General features: G+C 30.8%; 1 protein-coding gene and 1 long non-coding RNA gene across 2 annotated transcripts; one reads left to right on the top strand and one right to left on the bottom strand.

Annotated features, from left to right (window-relative positions):
• Window positions 1-838: 838 nt before the first annotated feature.
• LOC104895958 (uncharacterized) lies at window positions 839-3,674 on the bottom strand. Its single transcript, XR_790379.4, has 3 exons — window positions 3,072-3,674; window positions 2,076-2,183; window positions 839-1,090 (listed from the first exon to the last, which is right to left on the bottom strand). It is a non-coding gene; the product is annotated as an uncharacterized LOC104895958 (long non-coding RNA).
• A 1,867-nt stretch (window positions 3,675-5,541) lies between these two features.
• Window positions 5,542-12,243, top strand: LOC125497401 (abscisic stress-ripening protein 3-like). Its single transcript, XM_048644130.2, has 2 exons — window positions 5,542-5,796; window positions 11,916-12,243. Exons 1-2 carry the CDS (start codon window positions 5,674-5,676, stop codon window positions 12,090-12,092), a joined length of 300 nt encoding a protein of 99 aa, XP_048500087.1. The 5' UTR covers window positions 5,542-5,673; the 3' UTR covers window positions 12,093-12,243.
• The last annotated feature ends 521 nt before the right edge of the window (window positions 12,244-12,764 follow it).

Here is a 12,764-nt window from a genome sequence, read left to right on the forward strand (position 1 = left end):
AAAGTCAAATACGATATATTCCTATTGTATACTTGTATTTAAATCACATTTGACTTTTCAAAATTAGTTATAAATAATTTTCTAAATTATACTCTATAAATTATGAAATTAATGTTTTTGAAATTAAATTTAATATGATATACAAAAATATCAATTACTATTACTAAAATAGTACTTTATAAAATAAGAAATTACTTTATAATCGATAAAAGACTATGACAACTCGTACTACCGCCCCCTTGGTACTGCTGCCGTGTTTCTTTTATTGATTTTCGACCCTCCAAAACCTTGTTGCAGCCAGTGATATCCCCCATCCCAAAGAAACAATCTCCTCCTTTTTACTTCTTCTGCCCCACATGGAACTCCAGTCTAAAACAATAAGGGTTTTGTTTTCTCCTTCCTTAGCGGTGTCGTGTGATCTTTAGCCCAAGTAGAGTTCTTTTTCTTTTCTTTTCTTTTCTTTTTTATTCTCTTGATGTGTGCTACTTGGTAACATTGGGCTTTAGCTCACTTATTCCTAATCTATGGATTAAGTTTGTATTAATAGGTTTAGCCCATTAATCACCAAAGACAATTTCCGATTATTTGACTCTAAAATTATAATGTACGTGTCAATCATGAGATATATCACTACTGGAAGATAACATAGCATATGTCAAACAAAAAAATAATCCAATAAACATAATTTCAAATAATATATGAAAACAATTGAAATCCACAACTTATTGTTTATAATACTAATAAAGAGCTAGTAAGAGTAAATAAGAAGGTTAGAAATATATAACTATTCACCCTTATCAGTACTTCTAAAAACATCTTATAATAAATAAAATCGGAAATTCAAAGGTGTTACGTCGCGATAATTAATAATGATAACCACGAGGCTAATGGTTGTAATTAAAAAAAAAAAACAATAAGTTCTAAATAATTATTATAGACTAGCTCGATAGAGAGTAATTAATTATTACAAACCAGAATATAAATCCTATAGTCAAATAAATAACAACGAAAGTCTTATTAAAGTCTTGTTAAATCAAAAAAGGTCCAACACACTCTTTGACCCAACCGAAAGCTAACTATCTTCAAGTCCCTACACATTAAACACTGTAATATTAGCCAAAGGCTCAGCAAGATTTAATACTATAATAAAACAAAACTATTCAATATGCAGGTAAGATATATAGGAATATCTTCCAAATTCATTTAAAAGTTGTACCAATTATATATATATAATATATTAACTTTCTAACAATCTCAAATCCAATCTTTCTTTCTTTATGAACTATTCCCTCCGTTTCCTAAAGATCTTCCCTCTTTCTGTTTAAGTGCGTTTCCAAAAGATCTTTCCTCTTTTACTTTATTCCTTATTTGGAATTTGTTTTTCCCTTTTTACCCTCTCATGTCCTTATCATATGGTCCACCATTACATTATTAATTCAATTTTACTCCCTTTCTCTCTCCTACTTTAACCCCTTTTTATTTGTTTATTTATCTTAACCTCTTTCTCTCTCCTACTTTACCCACCCCACACCCTACACAAGTGGATCCTCCTTAATATTTGTAGGAATAGTAATAAGGAAGATCTTTAGGAAACAGAGTGAGTATTATGTAAAACATTCAAATATAACCTTTCGTAATTTGTGAGTAGGAAGTAATTCAATTCCAATCAGCTAGCTAGGCTCACTAGATAACGTAAACACCAAAGTCCCTAGTATGCATACCCCTAACTTGATAACGTACCAAGAAGGAAGACAAATGGCAAGAGTATTGATCAATATACTCCCAACTACTAAAATAAATCGTTGAGACACTGTTAACTCAAAATACTTCCATACTCGAGGAATACTGTTTACCAGTAACCCCACATTTTTGTTAAACTTGGTAACATTGAGGAACTTCCTCCTTTTATTATAAATCTCATAAATAATCTCATAAACTCTTTCAATGTAATTATAGAGAACCATTTAGATCTCAACATATAAACTTCATAAAACAATCTCATTGTTAAAATAAATTTTCAAACAATGTAAAATAATTTCTGAACTCGTATGTACAAGCACAGTAATAAATCTTACCTTATCAGCAACCACAATCAATATATCTTAATCTCAAGTGAAAAGGCTCTTCTACGAACCCGCAATCTACGATATAATAGTCACTTGACTATACTTCACATAATTCACCTATAAATGACATAACCTAGCTAATGAGTTTTGACTGATTCGGAAACGACTCAACTTAACTCAATTTATTTCAAAAGAGCACATACAAAAGTTAATTGGCCAAAAGTCAATGAAAGTCACATATACAAACTATAGAACCCATATGGTTTTAAGGATTAATCATATAACTTAGACAAAGAACTAACTATATACCAACAAAATCGCAAACATGTATGTATAATATACAATTATGACAAATACTTCATTTTATGTTATTTTATTTTTGTTTCCTATTAAAGTCTTATGAACATGATCAACCTAAGTCACAAACTAAACATGCATGGTATAGTAAAAATAAGAAAACTGCAAGAACTACACTCGTGTTGTAGCACGCCAAAATTTGGGCCAGGGAATGTTTCGTCAGCAGCCAAACAAACATCGTGTCGACCAAAAGAACAGTTGATACCCACCTTCAATCCATTCTACAACAACTAAGCATCACAACAACACCACAACACTGGAAAGTTGGAAACTCAACTACAATAACAGTATAACACCACACTTGACTAGAATCTTTATACTACAATAAAACTCATACTAATTCTTGATACTTTTTTATGTACTAAAAAACTATAACCATGGACTTATAGTTCAAAATAGGCGATTAATAACAATCCCACAAATCACAAATTTTAGAATATACTTTAGAAACAATAATTTCGCAAACCCAAATGGAAAATACGTTAACTAAATCGAATTAAACATGAAACATAAACCAATCATACAAATTTCACATAATAGAAATTTTCCCCTAATTCGATTTTGTTATGAACCCTTAGTTAACAAAATCCCAAATTCATAAAAAAAAAACAACCATACACGAAATTAAAGTTCAAAAGTATAACTTACTTGAATGGAGGAGGTAAATTACACAATAAGAGACCCGAAAATTCCTACTTTGCTCTGATTTTCGACCAAAAACCCAAGCCCATAAATCCAAATTTTCGTCTTTGAAATACCCACAAAACCAGGAGATGTTGAAGATGGGTCACTAAAGATTGATGTGTAATAATAAATGATAACAAATTTAAAGATGTAACGGTGTGTTGGAGAAGAAAAAGAACGACAAAAGAAGGAAGGAAAAAAATAGAAGAAAGAATGAATGAAAAAAAGGAAAGCAAGCTGCGGGGAAACACCTGACCTTTTTCCACTTTTTTTCTTTTTTTTCCTTCTCCCTCCTTTATAATAGCGACATAATGTGTAATTGGGTAGTTAACCTAGGAAATTTAGGGATTAGCTTTTGACCCTTCTAAGGTAGGGTCAATAAGTGGAAAATAAAATATATTTAATAAAAAAATATTTTAAAATAATTTTGTTTATAAACTTACATAATATAACTATTACAAAACAAGTATAAAAATACGGGGTCACACCATGGATTCCTTTGCATTTACCTTCATTAAGTCGTTATAATCTGATTGTTAACGTCGCAACATTTGCATGTGATGTTAAGCCAAAGAGAAAGTTACGACATATGATATACAAAAGAAAAGGCAAGAGGAAGATTACTCAACTAAAGGACATTATACACTTGTACTTAGAGAAAAACTTAAGCTGTAACGATCGTCGTTTATCTGGAACGACAGTCCCTGATAGTAGATTGGTGGAACCATCTCCACCCGCGGTTTTTACCCACCTTCATTGGGGTTTTCCGCGTCACCATTTCTGTGTGTTCTTCCCTTTAACCCCCTTTGCACTCATTCCTTGCATTGTCATACTGATAATCTGGTTAAATCGTCCCTAACTTTAATTCTATCGTAAAAGGAAAATTTTAGCATAAATAGTTATCACCTCCAATTTGAATCACAACAAAAACATCTATATATTGAGAGATATGTGCATTCAAATTCAGCCTTATACCATTCACAAGATTTCAAGTTATAAACAACAATTATCCACCTTCACTTGAAACCCATCGAATAAGATAACTCCACCTAATTAAAAGCAAGAAGTGATACTCAACCAAACATCATAGAACCTGCACCTTAAATAAAATTCCATAAGCCTACTCACTTTAGGCAATCCTGAAAACAAACATCTTCTATAATTGTGTACCGATGCGTCTTCGAACACCAAAACACATACAAAACTATCACATGGCCTAGATCTAGTCACCAACGCCAAGCATGCTTCTTTAAATTAACCAAACTCCCTTCAAACAATTCTTCATCTCAACAATAGACTCAAAGGTAATTCTAGAAACTGAATGATAACAATAATTTCTAAATTACAATTGTACTTAATAAACACAAAAGTACCAAATTTATGATAAGAAATAGGATGACTAGAACAAAATCTAATGCATAACCAAGATTGCTACTTTCTTACAACCTCAAAAACAATCTATCATAGACTTCAAAAAAAGAAAAATCCACACGGTTTCTCGTTTTACCAAGAGATCTCAAGGGGACACCAAACATAAAGAGATCGTAGAAACCGCAGTCCCAAATCTTGTAAACCTAAAGTGCAAGATTATCATGAATAGTGTCGGCAATATTTGTATATTGATCCTCATTGGACCTTTCTCCATTTTTTTCTTTAATTTTAAACACTCAGATTTAATATGAACCTTCACATGACAATAGTTACAGATTTTTCCAGAATTCATTCCACCATGAGCAACCAAAGCATTTGTGTAAGCAGAATTATTAGAATTATTAAGACCTCCTTAACATCCTACAAACTCAAATCCTATTTACCATAAAATAAGGTATCTCGAAAGTGCTTATACGAAGGTGGTAAAGAACACAACAACATAATATAGCCATATCCTCATCATCGATATCAACATCGATGTTTTGCAAATCCGCATAAACATCAATCATTAATATTTCTTTGTTCTTAACGAGCTTTCGTTCTAACAACATGATTTCGTTCTTCCCTAATCGTCAATTTTTTTTTTTTTTTTCTGAGGGGACTTCCCATATCGTCAAATCATGAAACATAATTGAGTTATGAGAAAAGAGAAGACAAGCCTGACACATGAAAAAAAAAATTAAGAAAACTCTAACTAATCCTCACGTATGAACCAATCTCAGAGAAAAAAAAAAAAAAAAAAAAAATTAAAGAAAAAGAGTTGAGAGTATAATTAGGTGACCAATTTAATAGAAATGTTATCTACAAAAGTTGAGGATGACGTCGCGAACGCATGCATGATAATAGGTTTTGAAGCTTCTCTGAACTGAACACAGGTAATACTATTATTAAACACGGCGAAGGTAGCTTGCGAAATTTGATTTAGTCGTATGACACGCGTAAATTAACTTAGGCAAGAAGCAACAATTGTGTCTCACTGCCTATATATAAACACCTGAACATACCTTATTAGAATGTAACTCAAACATCTTTTGATTAGCATAAGATATTATCATTATATTCCGTATCTTATCAAATTATTGAATATCTTTCGACTTTTTTTTACTTAATATTTTAAAAAGATATCAAAAACATTATGACTGATCACCACCATCGCAAGGAGGAAGCGCAAAAAGACCCAAAGAAGGAATTGAAGCACCATAAACACCTTCAACATTTTGGAAAAGCTACGGTTGTCGCTGCTGGTACTTATGCTCTGGTAATTTTAAGATATTATTATTTACTATACATAATAAATTTCTGTTGTCGTCTGGAATTTGTTTTTAGAAAAAATGTATGCATTTCATTATCATTGCTCAAGGATTAAGGAGATGTCTACTAGCCCTAGGCCAAAGTCCATATAAATATTGCTCATAGGCCAACATTAATACATTATAATATTATATATACGAGTATTATATTACAGAAGAAAGAAGATAATAATTAACAAATAGGCCTACTCTTTCTATTATCAATTAATTTTAGGATACAATAGATTGGGTTTGTATGTACATGTGGCCAGGCTCTTCTTCAACCTGAGCTTGTGTTTTCCCTAGAGCTGTCAGTTTGGTTGAAAACCGATGGTTAAACTGCAAACTGTTGATCAACTGAACTGAATAAACTGAACTGAATTGACCCATAACTGAAAAGTTAAAAACCGATAAGTCAATCAGATTAAAGCAAACTGCAATTAACTGAACTGAAACTGAACTGAAACTCAACCGAAAACATACCAAACTGAAATTAACTGCACGAAAAACCGATTTAAACTGAACTGAACTGAACTGAAAATGAACTGAATTTAACTGAAAACTGTTTCAAACTGTTTTTAACTGAACTGAATCAAACTGAATAAAACTGTTTTTAACTGAACTGATTCAAACTGTTTTTGTCTGAACCGAATCAAACTGAATAAAACTATTTTTAACTGAACTGAATCAAACTCTTTTAACTGAACTGCATAAAACTGAATAAAACTGTTTTATAATAAACCGAATCAAACTGAATGAAATAGTTTTAAACTATATAGAATACAATAATTGTCTCAAAGACTCAATTAACTGAACTGTTTCAAAAATATAACACCTAATTTCGTAATTTTTAATTTATCTAAATTATTGGCGTACGGTGACATGACACCTTAAATACTAGACAACGATAAAAACAAGTGATTTCAATTTTCAATTACTATTTCCATTAAAAAGTTGAATTCTTCAATATACAAGCTTCCAAGTGAATCATTTGTGTACATTACTCTCTTGTTTTGATTTGACATCTATTAATGTATATATCATAGAGGCTATAACTCATAAGTCACAACATGTATGTATATACGTAGAACTTTAACAATTTTCTAAAGTATCTTGGGTTGGAAAGAAATCTATCCAGGCTTGAACGGTCAATTAACATTGGATTTTTTTTTTCTGTTTCACCACGTTATTTTTTTATGTGTTTCTTTCAAATTTAAAGTTTAAAAAGTCCAAATACTAGAAAGTCCAAACAAGTGAATAACCGAATAGGATGAACTAAATGAAGGAGATGTTCCTGAATAGTATTAGGCCCGAGACAAAATTTAAAAAATGGGCCCTTGACGTGGGAGAGATTAACAAAAATAAACAATATAATAATTTATAATGGATAGTTTTCATTAAATTAAACTAAATAAATCACTACATTCAAATAACAATCTTAACAATGTCTTTAAACATACAATTTCACACCTTTTTTTTTGGCCCAACAAACTTTTACTTTATATTGTGTTGGTTCAGTGGTTTGCCTTTTGTTTTTTGTAAACGACCGAAAAAATCCATCTGCCCAAAAAATTCAACAGAAGCCATGACCGATTTGTAGTTTTGTTTCTGACTTCTATGGCTCTTATCTATTGAGTTAAGGAGATGATTAATGAAATCAACTAATGTCCCAACCTTTGAACTAAACAAGTCCCTGCAAATTACTCTATCACTAATACTACTCAAAATCAAGATAAAATAACTAAAACAAAACCAAACATGTTCTAGCAATTGCTCTGTTTTTTGATTTTTTTTTTCCTTTATTAGCTATACAATTATACAAGTTGTACGCATTAACTCATTTGTCAACAACATTACAACATTACAACAATTCAACAACCTAGTAAGAAATTCGAAAATTATAATCAAATTGAAAGCTTATATTTTTTTTTTTATCACCCAACACCTAAAATCTAATTTCTCAAATCTCACATTATTAGAAATAAATATTCAGAATTACAAATTAAAGAAAGATTGAGGCTGGAAACTTTACAAACAAACGAAATCAAAGAAAGAGATGAAGGAATATTTTGTAACTTCCACCATATGGTCTCTAGATGTATTACAACGATGAACAAATAACAATAAATTACAGAAGATGTAAAATTAATAATAGAAATTCAGAGTTCTCCTAAAAACAAGATCTAAAACATAAAAGATAAAAAACTATTAGCATAAAACCTTATAAATTCTAAATCTACATAAACCTGATGAGACCTAGAATTATCTTATAATCCAGATGTAAAACTAAGACATATAAATTATATTCAAAAACCTCGATTCTTGAGATTTTCACGACAAAAACACCAACTTGGGTCTAATTTCTTCGCTTTGGATCCGATTTGGTTCTTCGCTTAAGTTTGCGATTTCGCCGTAAAAAAACGAAGATTCAAGGGCCGAGATAGACAGAGAAAACAAAAGTAAGTTTAGAGAGGAAAGATATAAGACCAGGTGAATGCAGAGAGAAGGAGATAGAATGTAGGTGCGGGGAGATGAGAAAAAAATGAAGGTTAGAGAATTGGGCTGGCCGCTGGGTGGCTGAGAGAGGAAGGAAATAGGGTTTTGATCTTTTATATGGAGATGGCTGAGAGACGATCTAACGGTTCAATTTGGTTTATGGATTGTATCTAACGGTTAATATTTCTGATCCGTGTGCTTTGTATTGTTTTTTTATGTGTCATTGATTTAAATGATCTAACGGTTTAGGTTTTCCTCTTAGTTGGTATTGGATTTTGCCTTAAGAAAACAAATAATCATACTTTTTTTTTTACAAGAACAAATAATCATACTAAATTAATGAATTATTATCCCAAACAACTAAACCCTATATAAACTCCAAAACTTAAACCCCAAATCTCATACCCAATGTCCCCATTTTCAATAATATTTTTTAATTATTTATAGTAATAATTAATATTTTCATTTAATCGATATATGCTCGTGTCAATTATCTCATAGTCTCACTTATCGTAAATTAATTAGGAAATAACATTGAGTTAGATTATATCTATTTAAGTGAACTTATTGTGTAACGATATAACTTATATGAATTTCATTGAGTTGATAGTAACCTCTTATAATTTATGTTTATTATTGTTATTGTTTTCATTGTCGTCATAGCTAGCTATTTATTGCACACACGAGTTGACTAAAAGTAACTGACTAAGTGTCATCATAGCTATTGTTACTAAAACAGTTCTTTTGTGTTATTGATACATCGTCCATCTAACCCAATAACTACATATTAGGTCAATCATATGTTTTATGTTTCAAAATGCATTTCACGTAAAGACGATTGTTAACTCAAATATCATATTGTTATCTTGAATTAGCTTAGCGGCTACCATTGGCACATTCGTTATATACAATAATAAATACTTGGATATTTTAAGTAGATGTTTTTTGTTTCAAATTCCATCATACCTTAAAAGACAATTAGCGTAATAATTAACCACTTACATTAACTGAATTGTAAACTAATTCATCATTACCAATCATCATCTTAATCTTTAACCACAACCAATTACCAATTCATCATTGATAGTTACACATTGAAAAACTATAGAATAATGAAGTATTTGAAATTGAATTTCTCAATATCATCCAAATGTTGAACCTTTAATAAAATAATTTTACAGATAGATTATATCTATTTAAGTGAACTTATTGTGTAACGATATAACTTATATGAATTTCATTGAGTTGATAGTAACTTCTTATAATTTATGCTCATTATTGTTATTGTTTTCATTGTCATCATAGTTATTTATCGCACACACGAGTTGACTAAGAGTAACTGACTAAGTGTCATCATAGTTATTATTACTATTATTTGTATTATTACTATTTTCATCATCGCTTTATGTTACTTATTAATGATACATTCATTATTCATATGTCTGACAACAACTTATTCTACTTCAATTGGATATTTTTAGTTTCAAAATTAGTTGAAATTAAATATGACTTGGTTAAATAGAATATAGCTATGTTGAATCAACTTAATGACTTATATTGATATACATAGTCCATCTAACCCAATAACTACATATTAGTTCAATCATATGTTTTATGTTTCAAAATTGCATTTCACATAAAGACGATTAACTCAAATATCGCATTGTTATCTTAAATTAACTTAGAGACTACCATTGACACATTCATTATGTACACTAATAAATACTTGGATTATTTAAGTAGATGTTTTTTGTTTCAAATTCCATTATACATTGGCACATTGGAAGACATAATGCTTAACCACTTACATTAACTGATTTATAAAGTATATCATCATTATCAATCATCATCTTAATCTTTGACCGCAACCAGTCACAAATTCATCATTGATAGTTACACATTGGACTATAGAATAATGAAGAATTTGAAATTGAATTTTTCAATATCAGCCAAATGTTGAACCTTTAATAAAATAATTTTATAGAAAATATGGCAACTTCAAAATGCCCTTTCGTAGACAAATATATATACGTCTCTTGGTGCCATTGTTGTGCTCGACAAGTTTAACGGCACTTTAACCTATGTGATAAAAGTCCAACTCAATTGGAATTTCCTGGAATGAATAACGGATTGACCCGAAGCGAGACCCGAAACACACGACATAACCTATATTAACTTTCACCCGAGTCAATGCGGGTTTCCTTAAGAAACTGAAAATAACTAAATCCGAACCGAAAATAACTGTTTAACTGATAGTAATCCGTAAAAAGTCAACTGTTTAAACCAAAACTGTACGGGTCAAACCAAAAGAAAACTGTAAACTGAACTGAACTTAACTGAAAATTGAATTAACTGTATGGATCGAAACTGAAACCGAAAAAGTTTAAACTGAATCAATTAAGTTCGGAAAAATAAACTGAATTAACTGAACTGAAGTCAACTGAACTGTTTGGTTTAAACCAGAACTGAACTGGTTAACTGAATTGACACCACTAGTTTTCCCCAAAAACATTTAGCATGTGATATGTATCTTGGTATAGATTTATTATAACATTATATAGTCCATTAAATAATAGGATTTTTTGGGTGGAAAGAAACAATTAAAATAGGCTTTTTGTGTGGAAACACAACTTAAAATTGTTTTTGGAGGGAAGGATCAACTAAAATACTTTTGTTGGCAACTAAACACCACATTACGATTTTCAAGCCGAATTGTCAACTTTACGGCGTTCACAATTGGTTTCTCCCAAAACCTCGGTTTTTTTTTTTGTCAACTCACATTCTTTGTTTTCTCCTCTTTATTTCACGAGATCCCCATCTTTTTTCTCTCTCGAAAATTTTCATGTCATCTTCTTCTCCTTCTTACCCACTTCTCCATCTTCTCACTAATTAACACTCCCTCTCTCTTCCTCTCTCCTCACTCACTCACATTGTTCCATATTTTCGCTTACCAACAACAATAACAAGTCTGATTTTCGGTCTAGGTTCACCCGTTTCTCCTCTACGAACTCGGACGAGTGTACTTGCTCCGAGTTCTCTAACTAGTACTACTACCCGCTCTGAGGTTTAGGATGAGAGGTTTAGCTTTAATAAATTGAGGAAAAAAGGGGAAATTGAGGGAAATTAGGGCTTTTAAATTGTAAGAGGGGGAAAAATAAAACAAAACAAGAAAAGCTATATTTTCAATGGCGTAAAGTTGATAATTTGGCATAAAAATTATAATGTGGTGTTAAGTTGTCAACGGAAGTATTTCAATTGATTCTTCTCTTCAAAAAAAAAAATTTAATAATGTTTTGCCACAAAAATCCTATTTTCATTGGTAACTTCCAAAAAAAACCCTAAATCATATGAGATGTGCAGTTGCTTGAACAAAATAGAAACATATAGAGAATTTCTAAGTAATAAGCTGAGCAGCTTAGTCCTTTGATTATTACATGCATTCGTTTTGTTCTTTGCGCCTAAACACAATATAAGCTTCTCTATCAAGTACTATCAAACACATATTTACTCTTTAGCTAGTTTTTTTTTTTTTTTTTTTTTTTTTTTTTTTTTTTTAATTTCATACTTACATTTCCTTGTGAATATTTTGTAGCATGAGAAGAAACAGGCCAAAAAAGACCCCGAGAACGCTCACAAACACAAGGTGAAAGAAGGGGTAGCAGCTGCAGTTGCAGTTGGTGCTGCTGGTTTCGTATTCCATGAACATCACAAGAAGAAAGAAGCCAAACAGGAGCTCAAGCAGCAAAAGAAGCATCATCACCATCACTAATATAAAAAATAGAACAATAAAATAACGTAGCCTCGTCTTTAATTCTTTTTCCTGGTTCATCATATTCTACAATTTAGTTTATAGTTTAATTCGTTATGGCATCGGTTGTTTCTTTGTAATATATATATATATGGACATATTAGATTGATTATCTTTCGAATCGTACCATATCAATTCAATGATGTTGCTGCTACTCGCTCGCTTTCATATATACCACCTTCGTTATTAAGTTGCAACGGTTTTAATTTTTAAATTACCCACAGACTAATGATGAATAAAGGTTTTGATCTGATATAGAAAACAAATTTTAGTTTGCATATAGTCAATAGCTTGCACATAAAGGATATGTGCACATAGTTAGCGAGTGGTGATCAATAGGTTGCACATATCCTTTATGTGTTAGGCCGTTAGGGTATGATTTTGTAGGATTCTATAAGTACTATAAGGTTGTGTTTGGGAATAGGACTTCATTTCAAATGCATCATTTTAAATTCAGGATTTGAAAATCTTAAATTCAATTCCAAATCACAAGTTTAGAAATTTTTTAGAATTATAAATCTTTGTATTAGAACTTATCAGATTATTTGACTTTTCATCAATTTATAAATACCAATTGATATTAGAACTTATCAGAGGAGAGAGAGTATTGAGGAAGATGACAGACANCACGAG

Source organism: Beta vulgaris, chromosome 1, assembly GCF_026745355.1.
Source record: "Beta vulgaris subsp. vulgaris cultivar EL10 chromosome 1, EL10.2, whole genome shotgun sequence".
NCBI classification, from domain to species: Eukaryota; Viridiplantae; Streptophyta; class Magnoliopsida; order Caryophyllales; family Amaranthaceae; genus Beta; species Beta vulgaris.